Here is a 22,860-nt window from a genome sequence, read left to right on the forward strand (position 1 = left end):
TATCACTCCAGCTAATATTGCTGCCGAAAATATTTTTTCTAATGTCAACTGCCTGGGGCCTATTACGGCAGGTAAACTTTCTTTTTTGCAACAGGCAATGTTCGATCTTATGAACGCCATGTTGCAGGCAAAATCAATGTTTGAAGCCATTCAAATAGGCACAAATTTTACTATTAAAATTGTTTCTAATTTAAAATTTAGCAATGATTTTCAATAAAACAATTAAAATATTAAATTGGAATGCTCGCTCATTGAAGGCCAATGAGAATGAGCTTTTTAACTTTTTAACAGTAAATAATGTGCATATTGCAATTATTACTGAAACATTTTTGAAACCTAACATAAAATTAAAATATGATCCCAATTACGTGGTTCATAGATATGATAGGATTCAGGGTTCCGGCGGTGGAGTTGCAATTGTTATTCATCGCCGAATCAAACATCGTGCTCTTCCCCATCTTGAGACGAAAGTTATTGAAACTTTGGGAATTGAAGTTCAAACTGAACTTGGGATTTTATTTATTGCCGCAGCATATTTACCATTTCAATGCACACGCGAGCTCAAAAATTATTTTAAAGGTGATTTACAAAAACTCACCAGAAATCGTTCGAAATTTTTCATAATCGGCGATTTTAACGCTAAACATCGTTCATGGAATAATTCTCAAAGTAATTCCAATGGCAAAATTTTATTCAACGATTGTTCTTCAGGATACTATTCTATTTTGTCTCCGAATAGTCCTACATGCTTTTCTTCTGTAAGAAACCCTTCAACAATTGATTTGGTGCTTACAGATCAAAGTCATGTATGTAGTGATTTGATCACACATGCTGACTTTGATTCTGATCATCTTCCAATAACTTTTTCTTTATCACATGAATCAGTTTTAAACCCTATGAGCTCTGTTTTTAATTATAACAAGGCTAATTGGGAAAGATACAAAACTCATATTGAGAGAAATTTCAATAATGAGCTTGATTTGCAAAACGAAGTGAATATTGATTCCGCTTTGGACGCATTAAAATGTACAATTGTTGATGCCAGGAATTATTCTGTTCCAAAGGCTCAAGTGAAGTTTGATTCACCAATAATTGACGAAAATCTTCAACTTCTAATTCGTTTGAAAAATGTCCGCAGACGTCAATATCAACGTTCTCGTGACCCTGTTTTTAAAACTATTTATAAAGATTTACAGAAAGAGATTAAACATAGATTTACTCTTCTGAGAAATCAAAATTTTGAGACTAAAGTTGAAAAATTGAAACCATATTCAAAACCATTTTGGAAGCTGTCGAAGATTCTTAAGAAACCTTCAAAGCCTATTCCAGTTTTAAAAGATGGTGAACGTTTTCTTGTATCCAATGAACAAAAGGCTCAAAGACTTGCTCAGCAGTTTGAGAGTGTTCATAACTCAAATTTGAATTTTGTGAGTCCAATTGAAAATGAAGTCACACGTCAATTTGATTTAATTTCTTCCCAGAATTTTTTACCTGCAGAAATAATTGAAACTAACTTGAATGAGAATAAATCAATTATTAAAAATTTCAAAAATATGAAAGCACCTGGTGACGATGGAATCTTTAATATACTAATCAAACATCTCCCTGAGAGCACAATGGAATTTTTAGTGAAAATTTTCAATTGCTGCTTCAAAATTGCATATTTTCCCAAATTATGGAAAAATGCAAAAATTACTCCCATTTTAAAACCGGATAAGAACCCAGCTGAAGTTTCAAGTTATCGACCAATCAGTTTGCTTTCTTCAATAAGTAAACTGTTTGAGAGAATTATTCTTAACAGAATGATGTCACACATCAACGAAAATTCAATTTTTGCAAATGAACAGTTTGGATTTCGCCATGGGCATTCCACAACTCATCAATTGCTCAGAGTTACTAATATGATACGAGCTAACAAATCTGAAGGTTATTCCACTGGAGCTGCTCTTTTAGACATAGAAAAAGCATTCGACAGTGTTTGGCATAAAGGTTTGATTGCGAAATTGCAAACTTTTAATTTTCCAATTTTCCTAATCAAAATTTTAAAAAATTATCTTACTGATCGAACTCTGCAGGTTGTCTATCAGAATTCAAAATCTGATAGATTTCCTGTCAGAGCAGGTGTACCTCAAGGTTCAGTCTTGGGTCCAGTCCTGTACAACATATTCACTTCAGATCTTCCTGATTTGCCTCCAGGATGCACAAAGTCATTGTTCTGCGATGACACAAGCATTTCCGTAAAAGGAAAAAGTCTTCGTGTCATATGCAGTCGATTGCAGAAAAGTTTAGATATTTTTTCTTCCTACTTGCAAAAGTGGAAAATCTCTCCCAATGCTTCTAAAACTCAAATGATAATTTTTCCGCATAAGCCTAGGGCTCCTTTCCTCAAGCCAAACAATAATCACGTTGTCAAGATGAATGGGGTTATTTTAAGTTGGTCCGACAAGGTTAAGTACTTGGGACTAATTTATGATAAAAACTTATTTTCAAAGAGCACATTGAGAGTATACAAGCCAAGTGCATCAAATATACGAGATGTTTATATCCTCTCATTAACAGGAATTCTAAACTTTGTTTAAAGAACAAACTTTTGATTTACAAACAAATTTTTAGACCAGCAATGCTTTATGCTGTACCGATCTGGTCAAGTTGCTGTTCAACAAGGAAGAAAACGCTTCAAAGGATTCAGAATAAAATTCTGAAAATGATTTTGAAGCGTCCTCCTTGGTTTGGTACACTCGAATTACATAGACTTACTGGTGTTGAACCATTAGAAGCTATGTCAAATAAAATTATTAACAATTTTCGACAAAAATCGTTGCAATCCTCAATTGCTACGATAAGCTCTCTTTATAGCCAATAAGTTAGCAATTAAGTTAGTTGTAAGTTTACTTCCCCTTTTCTGACAAGTAGGTTTAAATCCCTACGAATGATAAGTCCTAATTGCGAAAGCAAACAAATCCTAACAATTAAAATTACAAATTTCTAACAGTGTTGAGAAGTCACCATTTGTGATTGGACACACATACTCATTATTTACTAATATTTATCATAAATACTTAAGCTACTAACAAATCCCCCCTTAAAAAAAAAAAAAAAAAGATTACACCTTGTACTTCTACTTTAGCGGCAGGTACGTAAACTTTATAAAGGCTCGTGAATGATGCGTCTTTTACAATATTGTTTGCATCCTCTATACTACTTAGCGTAATACGGATTTTGTCTTGGTGTATTTGTTTGATCTGTGTGACGGAACTATACGTTTTAAAACTTTCTGCGATTTTCAATAGACTGAGAGGTACCAGTTTTGGCCTCATAAAAACTGTAAAAGGTTCCGGGGATCCATTGGGGTATATTTTAATTCGAAAATCCGAAGTATCGAGATTCAAGTCACTGATAATTTCTGATCGTACGCGTTTAATACTCGGCGAAGAACCTCCGCTACTTGAACTAATTTTAATAAGAACACAATAGAAAGCGGTCGATAGCTTGACCTTGAACTGATATTCTTTGTCTTGATGAAACAGTCAGTGCAATGAAAAAACACGACTGCTTCGATCGAGAGCGAGCAACGAACTCACAGACGTTTTTGTCAGGTACTCCTGAACATAAATTTCCGGCTTGACGGAACCTTTCGCAATGAAAATTTACTCTTCAATCCACAGGAACAGATGGCCTGCCACACGAGATATTTCTTCGCAATTTTCGACAGCTTAATGTGTTTGAAATCCTCTGCCTGTCCAGGAAGCTGTTTAAAGTTTTCCTTGATCAACGTTTTTTTATCTTGTACCACGCAAAGAAAGTTCGTCAGCATCTTCACGTACAGCTTTCGCAATCATTGTTTGGCCGACTTGTTTTGCTTATCGTCACGATTTGGAGTCACCACCTTTTTGTAAGTCGACAGTCCGGTTGGTTTTTTAGCTCGATTCACAGTTGCGGACGACACTCTCTGCTTGCTTGCGACATCACGGACGGAATTGTTGGGATTCTGCTTGAAACTGCTGGCCACTCTTTTCGTCATTTTTGTGACCTTCGGATTTCGATGTCTCCCTAATTCTGTCTTACTGGCAAACGAAAAACGTTCTCAAACACTTTATTTACGTTGATGACGGTTGATTTGGCCACATTCAATAATTTTGCCAACTTGGCGTGCGAGTTGTTCGGATTTTTGCGATGCCCGATCTAAATTTTGATGCGTTGCTTCTCTTGCTTCAACATCATTTTTACAACTGAAAGGCAAATGTCAGAATCAAACATAAGACATGATTCTATACTCACTTTAGAATCGTTAAAATGAGAGGTGTTTCGTTTTTTTATGCACGGTAAAAAAATATGGCAAATTTAAGTTAACCAATTCTTGGCAGTAACACACCTTATTGGCACGGGGAACGAGGTTTTAATAAGATATTTTCCTCTTGACATAATAAGTCCTTTTTATAATAAACCTGTCCAGAGAGGAACGTTTAACGAAGTCTCTCTCCAGGAAATTGTAATCTGGCGATATTGGTGGGATCGAAAGAGACTCGGTAAAGTAAAGCAGTAAGCTTGAAACTAAGCGTGAACTTCACACACAAGCACGGATATAAACAATAAACGTGTCACTACGTCAATGGTGATACTACTAATACTATGAACACAAAAAAAAAGATCAGATCCTTGGATGCATTGTGAATCCAAGTTGCGGATTGAAAATAAATATTCAACAATTGTTGCTGCATTTACTGAAAGATTCCTGAATAGCCTACAAAATCGAAAAGGGTTTAATACCAATTTACTCATCCATTTCAGTCTCTTGAGCAGTTTCAGCAATACCGAGCACCAGCGTAGTTCAGTGTATCGAAACTCCTTCTCGAATCCTTTGTCGGGTGGTTCCGAGCAGCTTTGGTGTGCTACTAGTTGTTCTGTGTTGATTCCCGTTATTTATTGGTTTTAGAAATGCGTGAAATTTGAGATATGTGTTACAAGTATCAAAAACAAAATCGAATTTCTGGGAGAGTCTTCCAACTAGAAAATTTTGTATGTTCCAGAAAGTTTATATTTAGCAAAATTTATCTATGAAATATTACATTCCGGCGTTTTATGCACTTCTAAGACATTTGATACCAAAGAAAAAGTTTCGATTTCGATAATTCCACGAAGTACCTGTGCTTTTTTGTTCATTGGTCGAAGAAGCGAAACTTTAAACGTTTAAGGTGCTAGTTTCATCGATCGAAAACTAAGACTTTGACCGTATAGGGACTTTTTTCGAAAAGACAAAATATTTGAGCCCTACCAATGAACGAATTTCGAAAAGTCAATTTTCATTAGTACTCTAAAAAAACAAAACTTACAACTTCTTTTATTTACGTTAGTTTTTAAAATTTGAGAAGTTTTATTAAAATTTTTATTGTTGATATGAGGAATCCGCCAAGAAAACTTTGAAAGAGCGTATCTCAAAAATTGATCAGACGGTAATATTCAAAATTGTCATTTTTGGGGTATTTTTTAAAATAACGCCGTGCTTACATTACAACACAATCTATGGAGAAATTCCATTCTTATGTTTAGATGTCACTAAAATTTGACTTTTTTGCCAGGTTATGTACTACGACTTGACAAGCAGCATCCTTTGCAATTTGAAGTACGAGGATTGAGTGAAAATCGCAAATATGACTTTTGGGTAACGGCCTCTACTTCCAAAGGCGAAGGAGATCCTACGGCAGTTGTTACACAAGAAACAAACACTCGTGCTCCTGCAAGAATTGCATCCTTCACACAAACATTGAAAGTTGCAGTAGGAACGAGCATATCTTTGGAATGCATAGCAGTTGGAAATCCAACACCAAGGACACGATGGATTACCAACGACCAAGCGGTTACTTTTAGCCCATTCTACAGTATATCGCAAGGATATTTGAAAATATATAAGGTTGAACCCAACCTCTCGGGCAATTACACATGCTCTGCCAAAAATCTGTTTGGAGAAGATAGCATTTTATACGTCCTAATTGTTTTACAAACACCAAATATCACTCTCATATCAATACAGTATGCGTCATATGATAGTGTTAGAATCATTTGGGAAATTTCATTTGATGGAGGAGCTACAATTCAAGGATATAACCTTTATTATCGACATGCTTCTGATACTTGGTCAAGCGTATCAATCCCGTCAGATCAATTTGCCTATACACTTACTGGATTAAAATGCGGATCGCAATATATGCTGAAAATGAACGCGCATAATAAGGTAGGAGTTGGTGTATCCACCGATGAAATAACTGTTTGGACCAAAGGAAAAGGTGAGTGGGCATTTCTAACTTGTTGTACTGTAACAGTCATCCCAGTATTATGGGCCACCCAGTTATATGGGCTAAATTAAATTTTGTATTGCTTGGTAACCTATAATGTACACGAAAGTCGCTTTTAACGCGGGGGATACGTGCCGCGTAAAAAAAAACCGCGTAAAAAAACCGCGTAAATTCCGGAATCCGCGTAAATTCTGGAATCCGCGTAAATTCTGGAATCCGCGTAAATTCTGGAATCCGCGTAAATTCCGGAATCCGCGTAAAAACCGCGTGAATTCTGCAATCCGAGTGAAGGGAAAGTGAAATCCGCGCAAAAAATACCGCGTAAATTACCAAAACCGCGTAAATTCCGGAATCCGCGTGAGAAAAGCCGCGTAAAAAACCCGCGTAAAAAGCGACCTTAGTGCACGTAAATAACATATCTCGGTATACCGTTTTTGCACTAATGAGCATAACATACTTATGTATCGGCATTTCGAGTAGTGTATAAACTGGTACTAATGCTTGTTCATCTTGAATTTCCAAAATCTTGCTTTACGGTCAATATTAGCTCTATAGAACAGTGATTTTTTAGCTCCGATCACAAAACCCAGTTTCGAAATTTTGGCTGTAGAACATTCTTTAAGGCTTTAAGGGGCTATGTACATTTTTGCTCGAGAAAAAAGGGCACAGTTTGGAATTTTTTTTTCAAGCGTGTAGCACTTTTTCACTTTTTTTATTGTTTAAAAGAAGTAATTTTCTGAAAGTTCTGCCAACAACAGAAACATGTTTGCTCATGAGAAATACGAATTATTTATGGAACAATGGCTGTTTCCCCGAAACTTTGTTCACGATAGAGAACTAGCGGACCAACTAAGATAAAAAAAAAACTCATAATATTTAATTAGTTTAGAAGTGTGCCGGGTATCTGAACGATCATTTTCATAAGCATTTTGTTTTTAGTGCAAACGTTTTTCCCGAAAAAAGCATGTTTTGAGCGTTGAAAATTGCATTTTTTGACGTGGGACACGTCTTTGTTTACTATACTGGGATGCATTCTGTGAAATTGGAAATGAAACGGGCAAATGTTGCGTCAGATTTCAAACGTTAATAACAGTATAACCACATGATGTATAATAATAACCAATATGTTGTTGGATAGATAAAATGTATAACAATTTTGTAATGTGTTAATTATCACTCTAATTTCATTGCTAAGCGGTAAAATTGATAAAAAATTTCAATAACAAATTTACGCAAATAATGAACCAATTACATGCGAGCATTCCTAGCACAGACGCCGTGAATGGACACCATCCGTTCCCTGTGATATTCCCTGTATCAATTTCGAAATAAAAATTGACAAAGTCTCCCCGTCTCAATAGGTCAATTATTTTTACTTCCAAGAGCTTAGACTAATAAGATGTCTCGAAGGTAAAAGTTTTCCTGAAAGTTTGAAACAATACCCATCCTTGAACAATTTCTAAACCTGCGTGTTAGGTACTGACGAACCTAATAAAAACTGATGTCTTGAAAGAAAACATGCCGGTAAAAGCAACAGTACCAGTGGAGTATAGAACCGCAGGTCTCTCGTCGTCTATGATCCAAGTATGATGACAGTTCTACAAGGTATGCTACATTTTTGTCTATCCACGCACACAAACAAATCTCGTTATGAAAAATTTCGCGTTTTGTATGGAATGCGGAACATTTTTGGAAATTTCTCGTTTTATGTTGTTTTATGTTTGATTTTTTTGGTTGGAGAGTGAATCTCCAGTTGAAACACACTAGAAATTGATATTAATTTAGATTTAGTGTGAAAAATTGCGACAATATGTCGGAATAAAATACATAAAAATGCTATATTTCTAATAGTTGGAGCATAATCTTAGTCATTGTCATAGCTCATGACTTTTGTTACTGTATGAAACATTAGCGACTCTATTTAGAAGCGCTATAAGAATACAAGAAAAAAACGAAAAGTGCAAAAAGGTTACCTGCAAAATGATGAAAAACAGCTTATTTTTCCTAAACCCCAGCGTGTTTATGTATTTCTCACAAATAAAACATGTTTCTAAATCATTTCTATAACTTTTCAGGAAAGTATGTTTTATAAGTTTAGTTTAAAATGCATAATCATTTCAAATTTCATACAAAATCTGAAAAAGTTCATAACGCTCATTAATACTAATGCATCGACGTGAATAGCATACCTTTTAGAACTGTCATTTATACTTGGGTCTATGATTGCAGTGGTACTCTTCTATTCGTACATTTCAGCGGTACACTTCTATTCGTACTGCAGCGGTACTATTCGTATTGCAGTGGTACACTTTTGTTCGTACATTTCTGTTCGTATGCAATTGAGGAAAACTGCAATGCTGCTGTTGATGGTGATTGAAAGTTTATCTCATAAATATGATTACCATAAATTACTTAACAAGAATTGTAAATTTTTGCAACGGATATTTATTTAATTTTATCTTCGATATTCACTAAATAATCGTGACCGGATAGTATCGAAAGAGTGAATTCCTAAATATATACATTTATAGAAGAGTAAGAGCCTGCGAATGCTTGTGATTTTTTTGTTTATTTAGTAAGATTCGTAAAATTGTTAGCTGATATATTATTATTCTAAGCTTTATCATAATAAACGTATATTTCCTGTCTTCGTAATACAGCGAATGAAGTTGTAGGCAAATGAAAAAATTGTCAAGCAAAAAATAAAAATGTAATTGTGGATTGCTACGATTTTTTGCTGGAACATGTTAATAATTTTGTTTAAAATATTTTCTTATGTTTGCCAATTGATGAACCTTTGTAACCTTTGGGCTTCCATATTATTTTGAAAGTAAGATCCATACTATAGATTTGATTTAGTTAGAGTTAAATAAAACAAAACCATTCAATATGATAACGTAAATATTATTGGATTTGGTTTTTGAGGATATAGAGATAATTGTGACTTTGACGCATTATGAGAAATTCTTGGTGCTTCTTCAACAAGCACGATATGCTTGTGCCTTGTCAAATACATGTTGTTTGCACAAAATAATACAAATACTACAGGCATAATATCGCCAAATATAAACGATATTCTTTCGAGTGTTGTTGAATATATTTCAAAAATTGATTTCCAGGGGAGGCTGAAAGTAAAAATACGTACAATCGCTGAGCAAACACATTGATTCTGTCTGCAGACTCTGTATATTTTGTAACAAAAAATCCCCTAATTACAGTGTTTAGTTCCACGTCACCATTTCATACAACTCTAGGGCTGTATACCTAGTAGAATTTTAGACAAATTTAAACATCATTTATCAAAAAAGCGATCGTTCAACGACCGGGTAATTTAATAACGAAAAAATAAAAAAATAAGGAAAATCGGTAGTTTTACCGCAATCGTAAACACGGCAGTCATTCTTTCCGTCACCATTCCGAGATGAACGCGTATAAAATTTCATGTTTAGCTTATGCAATTTTTTTTTTGGTTTTTTTTAAACTAAAAAGCTATACAACCTTATAACGCTCGCTTAACGTTCATCCAGTATTTCCATAGTTTTTATTACGCTTATACTTTAAGGCTGCCAACCGAATTTCCAAGCCGATAAGACAGGTGACTGTATTGGGAATCAAACACTTGCCTTCCAGCTTAGATTGCTGTGCTCTTCCTAATGTTGTTACCGATGGAGTTATAAGATTAGCTTACTGTCAAAACATATGAATATTCGAAGTATGAGAAAAAGTGAACACTTTGCAAAAAGCTGAATAAATATTAGAGTAATGTAATATCGAAATTGATTCAATGTCTTCATGATATCATAGCTCTACCTTCAAACTTATTTCGTGCTACCGTAAGAGCCGTATATGACTTTATATGACAACGATATCAAGGACCAGACACCAACTCTTATCACTCTTACTAAAACTACTAATAAACAAATTAAAATTTACCTGTACCGTCGACCCGTTTCGAACAAAATTCTGCTCATCTTTCCCGCTTGCACCAGGATGTTAGAATAACGTATATAATTGGAGTAACGTCATATACGTTATATATATTGAAATTGTTTATGGTTCTCCAAATCGTTCTTGAGTTTAGGTCGAATGATCTACTGGGTCAATTACGGCATGTACAACGTCTTCAACAATGTCCTAGCTTCGGCTGGACATATACTAAAATTGGAACGATACAGATAAGATTAGCGTGGCCCCTGCGCAAGGATGACACGCAAAATCGTGAAGCGTTCCATATTAAAAACAGTTAGCGCTGAACTTTCGAAAAGAGCAGACGTACTTTTTCTCTGAAAGTCATACGCAAGCTATTTACAACGTCATTTCGCTATAATTTCGTTTCAAGTGATTTTTCGCCGCGTTTATTTGCGCGATGAGTGTTCGACGCGAAAACACGTTTCGCATCGACTATGCGAACGTGCCGAAGAAACCGTCCTTCGAGGAGCTTCACGAGTTCGGCGGTACCGTTTTGGGTCTGCAGTACGAGCAGGTGCTACGTCTTCAGGCAAGTAAGGCACTTGGATGTGCTTTTGTTAAGGTCGTTGACCTCAAACTGGCGCAGAAAATTGTAGCAGAAAATGACAGGAAGCACGAGACCGAAATAGACGGCAAAATCTACAAACTTCGCATCACACTAGAGGACGGAGCGATAGAGGTGAAGCTATCGGATTTGTCCGAAGATATTACGAACGAGCAAATAGACGAATTTTTAATAGACTACGGAGAGGTTCTGTCGGTCTCCGACCACGTTTGAGACAGTAAATATCGCTTCGGTGGTCTTTCAACGGGAGGTAAAATAGTGCGCATGATGGTGAAGCGCAATATCGAAAGCTACATTACGATTGATGGCCAAACGACGAGTGTGACGTACGTTGGCCAATTGCAAACTTGTCGCCACTGCTGCGAATTTATATACAATGGTATCTCTTGTGTGCAAAATAAAAAGTTGTTGGTGCAAAAGACCTACGCAAATGTAGCGGAACAAGCGGGACAAAAATCTAATGTAACGAAACCTTCTCCTACCATGCAGAAGATTCCATCCATCAGACCTTTCGGCCTTAAGTCCGGGGAGGGAGGAGAAAACGATAAACAACCACAAAAAACTAATCCACTGCTCTAAAAACCAAGCACAAGTAAACCTGCACCAGTAGGTCCGAAGCTACCCGTAGCTAACACGAAGCTGTCGAGCTGAAGTTCGCGAAAACGAGCCTTTCCGATCAACTCGTGGCTACCCCGACTATGACAAATACTATCAACCGAATCATTATAAAAACAAGACACAAGATTACTCGACAAACTACCTCAACCGATGGAAACGAAACAGACTGCCCATCAGCTTCAGGAAGCAGCAAGCGCCGAATTGGTCGGCCGCCAGGAAAAAAATCGCGACAGAACAACATGGACGACGAAGATGTTGAGGAGATTGATATTAATCTAATATAATGGATCTCGCTAGCTACAACATCGCATCGATAAGCATCAACACCATCAAAAATCCAACAAAACTTAACGCGCTTCGAACGTTTCTCCGAACATACAACGTAGACATCGCACTATTGCAGGAAGTGGGGGGGGGGGGGGGGGCTCAACCGTTCGTCAAGAAATTAATAAAGAAAGATGCTGATTTGTCTGAACTTATTTCCAGCCATGTTAACTTATTCACTGTTTAACTTGTCGGGGCCTTCTTTTCCATATAAATAAAAGAACACTACTTGCCAGTTTGAACTCCTGGACGGGATTGATTTATTAAAACTCAACTTAACTCTAAGTCACTTCTTAATCTCTAACTTTTACCTAATACATTCTAAACTTTCGCCTACAGTGTATTAGGTTGTATAATCTTGCTTTGTCTAACTAGGCGTGGCCAACGGCAATAATTTGTCATGGTATGGACTTGTGTAGTGGTAGCTTGAAAGCGTCCAATTCTCATAAGCTTTTGAGCATCGGCTGATTGCATACGCGTAGGCGTATAACAATCAGCACTGTTTCAATATAATCGCGGAGTCGCTTTTCTGCTTAGCTGCATGCGATTCCGGCTTAGGTGTGGAAATAGAAAGAGAGTGAAAATGGGTCATGAGAAAAGGTGCACGCTGCTAGCTTTGCTTTTATATGAAAAAATGTTGTGTGTGTAATATGTGTTTTTGATGATAAAATAATATAATATTTGTATGTTATAATTATGACATATAGTAGTGTTTTTTTTTTGTATACTTAATATAATCTTTTATTTAAATTTTTTATGTAATCTTTTGAATAGTCTTGTTTTTATAATGATTTTAATGCTTGATGTAGTTGCTAATCGTGTTGGTGTGTTAGCTACTACATGCCTTATATTCTACTATTTACAATTTTTGATTTTGTGGTCTATGATTTTATTAAACTCTACTATGTACAGTTTTGTCATCGGTATGATGAACTAAATGAATGAAATGTTTAATTCTTAATTATGATGTTTGTAAAACAGCTTTTGTGTTATCTTAATTCATGCGCTACTGAGCTAATTGATTACTGCTCAAATGTTGTTTGTATGTATTTTTTTTGTATGTTGTGGAATAGTTAATGTATATTTTTTTTGTGAATATTTTTCTGTGTTTACGTTTGCTATTTTTTTTTCGTTTTGCTTCCTTTTTTTGTTTTGTATATGAATGTTAATATGCTTATTTATTTATTTATTTATTTATTTATTTCGTCAATCATATATGTAGACTGGTTACAATAATTTCTAAACTATACACGAACATAAAACAAATTAATTTTGTGTCCTTAGCCTCAAGGACTTGAAATACTGTTTCAGTTTATACCGGGACATCGTAAAGTCAATGGCTTCGCAGTGTTGATTATAAGAATTCATCATACTATTTATAGGTCCATTTTTTGTGTATTCCGTACGATGATGGTTAAGAGCAAATAAACTACGGTGTCGAAGTTGTCGAATGGGTGCATAAAAGTTCAATTTAGAAAGTAGTACTGCTGAGTCAACGTTCTGCGAAACGATATCGTTTACAAATGAAGCCATCGCGTAGTCTCGCCGTTCTTTCAATGTTTGAATGTCAATCAACATGCAGCGTGCTTCATATGACGGAAGACGATGTGCGGTCCAACCTAGCTTACGAAGAGCATATAGTAGAAATTGCTTTTGTACTGATTCTATTCTTTCTTCATGTACGCCAGGACGAGGAGACCACACAATGCTACAGTATTCCAGTATTGACCTCACATAGGCAATATACAAAGTTTTGATAGTGTACGGGTCTTGAAAATTGTAGCAGAAGCGTTTGATGAACCCTAACATGTTGTTTGCCTTGTGTATGATAGTGTTATAGTGGTCGATGAAATTAAGTTTAGAATCTAAGATAATTCCTAAATCCCTAACTTTATCACATTTCTTCACATTCTGATCCCCTAATGCAAGTACAATTTTGGGCGTTGTTAGTTTTCTGCTAAAGGATATTACATTGCATTTTTTTACATTTAATCAAGTAGGCTTTTCTTACACCAGATGTAAAATGTGTGGATTTCATTCTGAAATACATTGATGTCTTCTTGACTTTTTATTTCCAAAAACAGCTTCATGTCGTCGGCATATATTAGAACTTTAATATTTTTGAGGATGAAGGAAATGTCGTTTACGTACAAAATAAAAAAAAAGTGGTCCTAAATGGGAGCCTTGGGGAACACCTGAAGTAACTTGAATGGGATTTGACTTTTTTCCATTAAATTTTATTATTTGTTGCCTGTTTGTTGAATATGATTCAAGCAACTTCAGGAGACCAGACTCAATTCCAATTTTTTGCAGTTTAAAAAGTAGCATTGGTATGTCAATACGATCAAATGCTTTGCTAAAGTCTGTATAAAGAGCTTCAACATGGTTCCCATTATCCATTGCATTCAATGAGTAATCTACGAATTCAAGTAAATTTGTGGATGTAGAGCGGCCTTTGAAGAAGCCGTGTTGTTTGTCAGTTATTCGATTTTTGACTTGAGCAAATATCTTTTCATTGACAATTGCCTCAAAGAGTTTAGGTATGCAAGAGATAATAGCGATTCCACGATAGTTACGTATGTCAGATTTACGCCCAGATTTGAAAATAGGCACTAAAAATGAGCTTTTCCATATATTTGGGAAGACTCCAGTTTCCAACGACATATTGAACAGCCAGAACAAAGGAGATGTAAGTTCCTTCGAAAGATTTTTCATGAGTGCTGGAGGTATTCCGTCAGGTCCAGGTCCTTTGGAAGGGTCTAAATTTCTCAGACCCTGCGAAACATCCTGTACCTGTAGTTGGTTGACACCAATGTTTCTTGGATATTCTGGATAAAATGCAAAATAAGCGCGGTCGCGATTTTCTTCGGAAAATGTGGTATAGATTTCCTGGAAAAATTTTGCAAAGAGATTGCAATTTTTCTCCGAGTTATCACCAACATGTCCATCGAGTTGCATTATTGATGGAAAATTGTCTGATTTTAGTTTTGTTTCGACGTAATTGAAGAAGTTCTTTGGACAAGACTTAATTTCTAGTTCAGTTTTTGCATTGAATTCTTCAAATGCATCACTGATTGCAAAGTTCAGTTGATCACATATTTCCAAGTAAATTGCTAGATTTTCACAGCTATTGTGTTTTTTGAAAATTTGGTGGGTTTTTTGTTTGCGGTTTTTTAAATTTTTTATTTGTTTGTTAAACCAGACTGGATGTTTAGTGTTAGCGTGGCGTCGTTTTTTCTTCAATGGAATCTCTTGAGAGATGATGTTGTACAGAATTTTGTAAAAGACGCTAACAGATGATTCGACATTTCATCTCTAAAAATTTGTTGCCAATTGACACAGTTTAATTTATTTTTAATATTCGCATAGTTCGCGAGTTTGAAATCAAGGACTTCCTCATACTCACAGTCGTTGGGTCTTTGATATTCATGTAGAAATAAAGAATATTCAATTGCTGTGTGAAACTTTTCGTTTTTCCACAGTGGGTTAACTGATTCGGTCACACAGAAATCTTCATGGATATTCGTTAAGAGTAGGTCCAAATAGCAATTTCCACGGTTTCTTACATGGTTAATCTGGTTCAAACCTAGTTTAGCAATTTCGTCAAACATGAAGTGCAAAGTGATGTTATCTCCAACGACTTGGAGTAGGATGCTTTCGTTTTCAGGGTCCAAGATGAAGTCAGCGGTGTTTTGATTGAAGTCCCCATAGATGTGAACTTTCACTTCTGGAGGTAGTTCAGATAAATTTCTGCGCAATTAAAAAACTCTTCATACGTAATTTTATTAGCGTTATGTGGAGGAAAGTACACAGAGGCGAATACGTGTGTTTCACCTGCTATGTGCGATTTAATCCAAATGTGCTCGAATTCTTTGAATTTAGGTGCAGCAACAGTTTCTGAATTAAAATTCACAGAGACCGCTATGAGGACTCCTCCGCCTGACTTCTTTTCGGATTCTTGAAGATTCCTGTCATTCCTGAATACATTAAACATATTTCCAAAAATTTCTTCACTTTTGACACTTTCATCCCAGTTTGTTTCAGTCGCCAATATGACTGAGAAGGATGAGCCTAAAAGATTGTTGTAAATTTGTTTCATTTTGGCTGGGCCTTTCATGCGATTGAAATTTTGACAATAAACCAAAATTTCAGTCGCATTTTGTGTTGGTGAAGTAATTTTTGGGGATATGGTGGTTGACGATGTTTGAGGGTTGGTGAGTGTTACCTGTAAGTCTTCTTCTCTCTCATCGAAAGGGGTCGTTATTTCCGAAAACTCGGTTTGTAAAATTTGTCGGTGCTTTCTCTTAGTTGTTGTAGGCGGTGTGTTCGTTCACTGGATAACGATGTCCGATGAGACTGCAGGTCTGCTAAAGCGTCATCGCGTGATATTCCCAGTTCTTCATGTACGTCCAGGAAAATTTCACGTAGCAGGTTTATGTCAGTTGGTAGTCCTTCAGCTGCCAGCATCACCGATGCACTAATTTTGGTGATTCCTCGAATGCATACCGTTATTGGCTGATCATGCAGGAAAGCAAGGAAAGTTCGTACCGTATCCATAATTTTGTGATCACGCAGCCGTGCTTTCAGATAGCGTTTGTCACCAGCAGCGGATTGCTCCGTTAGTCTGACAATCGGTGGACGCATAGGATCTAGCAGCGGAGCAGTATTTTCCGGTTCTGACTGTGAAGTAGTGCTCTGTGTTGTACCTTTTTCAGATCGATACGGGTTGATAGTTTCTCCTTTCCTGAAGTTGATGAGTTTTGGAGCAGAAAGTGCAGCTATCGGATGGTCGGTTGATGAGGGTGGCCCGGCGAATTGAACTTTTGCTGTGGCTAGTAATTCTTTGTCTGATGCGTTGATACATTGATAGTTTTGCGTACCGCTGTGCTGGTTGTTTTGTTTACTGGTATGAGTGATTTGTTGTTTTCTTTTTTTACGGTTTATTTTGGCTTTTTCGGCAGCTTTTTCTTGTAGTCTTCGAGACCGTTGTTTGGCATCATAAGTGGACCAGTCCTGCTTCCATTGCCATTTGTTACCCAGAAATTTCCATCCTGGAGAAATATATATAATTGATATCGTGTTGTATCTAATGTCTACGTGCTTCTGTTTCCTAAATTTTGTTGTTACTAATGTCTATATTTCTGTTTGTTTAGTTTGCGAATTTTATTAATTTGTGTTTGTTTAATTGCTTGAATTTTATTTAGTTCCATCTTGTTTATTTTATGAGTTTCTTTAATTTAATTTGCTTTGTTTAGTATTTTTATTTTTGATTGATTTTATTATATTCGTAAGTTTAATGAAGTCCTTCTAGTTCACCTCTTTGTGCCAGGCATCCGGGGAAAATTATAAAAATATGGTTCTTGGACAGTAGAGCCTGAAGTTCCGTGTCCATCTGATACCGTCTTGTGTAGTTGCTTCCCGGGCATCTGGTAACTATCTTGAGTTCCAGGAATAATTTTGTTATTTCTTGTTTCCTTCTTATATTCTATACTTTGCTGAGGATTTATGCCTTTTCGCTCAACAAAGTAGGACGTTGCTTGTTTGCATCGCCTCTTTAAAGTTTATACTGGTGATTTTAAGTCTTTTCAACCAGGTAAATCTGTAATATTTTGGTTACTCAGCTAGGTTAGCAGATGTGGTATCCGCTTCCTACTTGAATAAACATGGAATGGAATCTGAACTGGAATCTCAAGTTGATCAGACTTAAGATTGCAGCTTATTTGTCGTTTTGAGCTCATGTGGTGATCGATCACATGTTCTCTCAACGACTTAGATAAATATTTACGGCTTTAGATAAATATTTTATAAAAGTAAAAAAAATAAAATTTATAAATTGGTGCAAAGCAATGTATTGTGCAGAGTGAGAAAAAGAAAAAAAAAATTAATTTAGTGAAAAAAAAATGAATTATATTCTAGCTCTTCTAATCCGTATTTCGCCTCCAAAGCTTCCCAGTTAAGGCTGTTATTGTCATTGCCTAACTGACTTTGGTTTATTAAAAAAACTTGGTTGTCTCTCTGATGTTGAAAATTGCTGTGATTTTGTTGATATTGGAAATGCTTTCGTCTGAAATTTCGATTTTGGTATTTATATTGTGGATATACTTGATTTTCTCTAATTGGTCTGTAATTCTGATAGTTATTGTTGTTGTAAAAATTTCTAAAATTTCCACGGTGATTTGTGTAATTATCTCCTCTATTTCTATGAAGGTTTTCCCGAAACCTATTAGGACTTCTCTGGCGTTGCATTGCAAACACGTTGTTTGTATTTCCAATTTCAGACGATAGAGCCGCGTCCGTGCTGTATTCTCGCACTTTTTGGACCGCTTCGTCTATGTCGGTATATTTTCCTGCTTTTAGTATCGTTTTTAGTTCTTTATTGTTTATTTCTTTTATTAGGGAGTTTAACCCTGATTTTAGAGCCAAAGAGTTTGCTGTTGCAGCAGGTACACCTTGCTCCATGTATAAGAATTTTAGCTTTTGTGTGAGATTTTCAATCTCATCACAAAGTTCATTCGTGTTTTTATTTTTGATTTGCCCCAACTTTTCAATAAGTGCATCGGGGGTCTCTTTCGATTTGCATCTACGTTGCACATCGAGTACCAGTTCGTTTATGTTGTTTATTACTGGTGGCAATCCCTGTCTGACTTTGCCTATCAGTCTAATTTTGAGGAATTTAATTTTGTGTCGTTAACTCGGCCAATAGATTAGCTGCGTCAGCAAATGAGCTGAGTGCATTAGCGCTCCCGTCATATGTTGGTACAAGCGCTGTCGCTTGTTTTATATCGAACGCTTGGTTGTCCTCTTCGTTGTTTGCCATGTTTGCTAATTGTCTTGTAAGCGGGTCAGTATTTTGTGTTCCGCTGCTGCCCGGAGGTGGTTCAGTAGTTTGTTTTGTCGCCGTGGTGTTACCGTCTGGTAGTGGGTTATTGTTAGGAATTTTTGCTGTGTTGTCTTTATTTCCCACAGGTGGGTTATTGCTTTTGCTACTGTCCGGAATTGGGTCAGTAGTGCTATTTTTGTTGTATTGTAATTTTAAGTCTTGTTGATTTCGTAGTTTAGCGTCCTTGTATTTTTCACGATAGCGTTAAACTCTTTGCCGAGGATGTTATCGTTGTTTTCATGTAAATATTCTTCTACCCCTTTTGTTAGTATGCTACTGAGGTGTCTTTTGGTATGTAAAAGTTCGTCCGAGAGCTTTGTGTTTATTGCCTTCTTGAGGTATCTATGTAAATTTTCCAAATCCTCGTATGATTTTGACATATAGGCTTTTGCTTTTAAAGTGTAAGCATATGCGTATTTTGTTAAAATAAACATTTATTTATAATATTTTTCTAATTTCTTGCATAATTTGTATATTGAGAAGATAATAAAAAATTTTGATTTGTAAACAGTTTGTAACTATATAAACATTGTAACTATTATTAATTGTAAATATATAAAAAATTTGTTTTTAGATATAAGTATGGTTACTTGTTGTTTCCGTGGCGATGCTGCTGCTGCTGTCACCTGTGTTGCTGCTGGATACAAGCTTGTTGCCCTTGATGCCGGTTCGGTCTCGTCCACCGAATCGTTATTTCTGCTACTTCAGCTGCCGTTGTTGTATTTTATAACTGTTCGTTTTTTTTTGTTTCTTATCACTGTTTATCTCTTATGGGCGAGATAAATGCCCTTATAGTTTTGTACACTTGTTGGTATTGTCTTTCCACTCTTGTCACTATCTGATCTGATGTTTTCTTCTCATTGTTTAATGTTAAGTTCTTTCCACGATTCGTACCATTCTTTGGTTGAGTCTTCCAGTACCGTCGGTTGTCGCTCGAAACGCGTTTCTCTTTTTTCCACTTGTCCGTTCACTTCAAATGTTAATATCACTTCGATCTCTTTTTTCTTTACAGTTTTTATATTTTTCTTGAATAATGGGAGTATTTGCAGTTATAGCTGCCTCCCAAGCTTTGTAGAATGTTAGACATTCTTCGAAATCGTCTATTACATTTGTCATTGTTTTTAATTAAACCGCTGTTTGGGCTGATCATTTAAATTAAAAAACTTTTTTTTTTGTGTAACTGATTATTGTTTTTTACACTGTCGAGGCACTGATGACCTGTAGGCGTGTTTCTGCCTTCACTGTTTTTGCAATGTAATTTTTAGTTGCACTTCTTAGCAACTTAAACGTTATTATTAATATTAGAATCAATGCTATTAAACACAGTGCGCCCGCGACGTATTTATTTTCAACCGCACTGTTTGCACTGCTGCTGGCGGTGTTTGTAATCACTTCTTCCGCGCTGAAAAATCCCATTGTTCTTTTCTCTCACTGGGTATTTTAGATTGTTTAGTTCTTCTTTTATTATAATTTTTTTTTTGTTATTTAACGTGTTTTAACGGACTGTTTTCGAGCTTTTCTTCACATAAATCATCACTTCTATGCCATTTTATGCCATTAGGTACGAATCGTGTAGTAGACTTTTCACTTTATTAGGTTTTTCAAGCACTTAAATTTTTTTAACTAACTTTTTTGTTCTCACTTTACTTTGATGCTTGCATTTCACTGCCTCACGGTCGCCATCTGAACTTATTTCCAGCCATGTAAACTTATTCACTGTTTATCTTGTCAAGGCCTTCTTTTCCATATAAATAAAAGAACACTACTTGCCAGTTTGAACTTCTGGACGGGATTGATTTATTAAAACTTAACTTAACTCCAAGTCACTTCTTAATCTCTAACTTTTACCTAATACATTCTAAACTTTCTCCTACAGTGTATTAGTCTGTATAATCTTGCTTTGTCTAACTAGGCGTGGCCAACGGCAATAATTTGTCATGGTATGGACTTGTGTAGTGGTAGCTTGAAAGCGTCCAATTCTCACAAGCTTTCGAGCATCGGCTGATTGCATACGCGTAGGCGTATAACAATCAGCACTGTTTCAATATAATCGCGGAGTCGCTTTTCTGCTTAGCTGCATGCGATTCCGGCTAAGGTGTGGAAATAGAAAGAGAGTGAAAATGGGTCATGAGAAATAGTGCACTCTGCTAGCTTTGCTTGCAGCGCTTTGGAATTTATGAGGTGACGAAAAAGCGGGTTGAGTAAGGTTTGGGTTGTATTTCATATGACTACATGCAACTTGGTTAATTCTCAAGTGGTTGGCATGTAGGCATGGGAATCAGGATTTGTGGTGAAACATGGTTTTAGGAATTTGACTGACTTGGTAGGATTTCTTAAGTTGTTTGCATATGGTCAGTATCGTATGCAGCACCTGTGTGGAAAATAATTTGTTGCCAATGAAGATGTTTTAACGATCCAGCCCGTGGTAATATATATTCCGGGTCTGTTGGAAAGTCATTAGAAATTTGGGATTGTGGTAACCTTATAGTGTCAGGCTACATTTGAAATCGTTCGCTTTTGTTTCATTTAAAGTCGGTGTCGATTTACATATGAAAGATAATGCGCTTGACTCATCTACTTGGCCAAAAGGAATATATTATCGTGCCTTCGAGGATCAAAGGAATAGGTCTCAGGATTTTTTGATGCCCAACACGAGCAAACTCCCACGAATCGATCTGTCAACACCTGCGTCTCGCTTGACTGTGTAAACTTAATTGATCAACCGCCGTTGGAACATGGGGGCCACCGGGCCCCCAGTCCAGTTAACTCGTCGTTTGGGGACACGGACAACAATAAACAGCTGATAAAAACCAGTTTCCCAGTTTCTGCACCGCTGTTAATCTGCTACCAAAATGTTCGGGGCCCACGCGGTAAAATCACTGATTTTAGTCTCGCAGTGTCAGATTCTCCGTACGATTGCATCGTGCTAACGGAAACTTGGCTCGATTCGCAAATCAACTCGTGCCAGTTGTTTGGTACAGATTATACCGTTTTTCATTCTGATCGCTGCTCTAAAAATAGTAATAAAGCCTGTGATTTGTTATTTGGAGATTACAATCGCGCTGGTTTAGCTTGGTCATTGCACCCGAACGGTAGATATATGGTTGTTGATGCGCAACATTCAGCTGTTAATATTGGCAGTGCCCGTCTTTTAGATGGTGTAGCTTTGAATGGTCTTTACCAGATTAAATCGGTGCTCAATCCGAATGGAAGGCTGTTGGATTTAATTTTCGCTAATCAACATGCTTTGCCAGCTTGCTCTGTTACCACTGCACTCGATGTACTCAGTAATATTGACCTTCAAGTTTTGCACTGAAGACAGCCCTTAAATTTTTGTCGTTTTCCATGCTTAAATCAGCAACCGAATTAGGAGCCCATTATGCCCCTGTTCCCCCTACGAGTCAGCAGGAAGCCGCAAACGGGCAAAATTTTCACATAGCACAGGCATAATCAGGGTTGCCACTCACATTTTTAAATACATTTAACTACTGCACAAGAATTGTAAAGCTAGCTTAATTTTGTTGGTTTCGTTGGAAAGTCGAGAAAGTCCGTAATCAATGATATCTTTAAAACGTTGAATTATAGAGAATAAGAAGCACCTAGAAAAGAAACAATTTCCTCTCTTAAATATGTGATAAACATGGGTTTTGTTGTTAACTAAATAAAATTTTAAAGTCCACTGTACAAGATGTTCTTTGACGCCTCTTTATGTTTAGGTGCTAGTTAACTTTAAAAGCATTAAGCTGTGCCTTCATTTAGTGTTGTAAGATCAATTTTCTTCAATCTGTTGTTCAACATAGAAGCATACCTTCCAAAACAATAATATGCATAGTACGGTTCATTTTTCACTTATTGAAAAGGTGTGATCCGCATCCTCATACAACACAGTTAATCGTTAAGCGTGAAAATGTCGAAAAATAAAATCTGTATAACTACAGATTAATCTGAATTTGTGGCATCACTGGCTGTAATCAAAAACTCTCTCAACAAAGAGGCACACACAGCCCAAGAAATTTTCTGAGGTAGAAACTACCGTGACTGCGGGTAATTCTGCGCAGCACGTTTTCCGCACACTCATCTTAAAAAACTATTTTTCAACAGTAAATTTTACTAAAACACAGTTGGGTTGTGTGCTTTACCATGTGCATAGCATAGTCTGCTATAATAGTACAGAGATTATGTATGTTTTAGTAAAATTTACTGTAGCAAGCAGT

At 36.4% G+C, this 22,860-nt stretch overlaps 1 protein-coding gene and 1 non-coding gene across 2 annotated transcripts in view; both read left to right on the forward strand.

Moving 5' to 3' along the window:
- LOC129719885 (cell adhesion molecule Dscam2-like) overlaps positions 1 to 22,860 on the forward strand; it is a 414,602-nt gene that overhangs the window by 309,962 nt on the left and 81,780 nt on the right. Inside the window, exon 12 of the mRNA XM_055671300.1 lies at positions 5,577 to 6,281. Coding sequence (XP_055527275.1) covers positions 5,577 to 6,281 — 705 coding nt within the window. The remainder of the gene's footprint in view (positions 1 to 5,576; positions 6,282 to 22,860) is intronic.
- Positions 10,422 to 10,528, forward strand: LOC129726274 (U6 spliceosomal RNA). The gene has a single exon (XR_008728317.1). It is a non-coding gene; the product is annotated as a U6 spliceosomal RNA (small nuclear RNA).

Source organism: Wyeomyia smithii, chromosome 2 (assembly GCF_029784165.1).
Source record: "Wyeomyia smithii strain HCP4-BCI-WySm-NY-G18 chromosome 2, ASM2978416v1, whole genome shotgun sequence".
NCBI lineage: Eukaryota > Metazoa > Arthropoda > Insecta > Diptera > Culicidae > Wyeomyia > Wyeomyia smithii.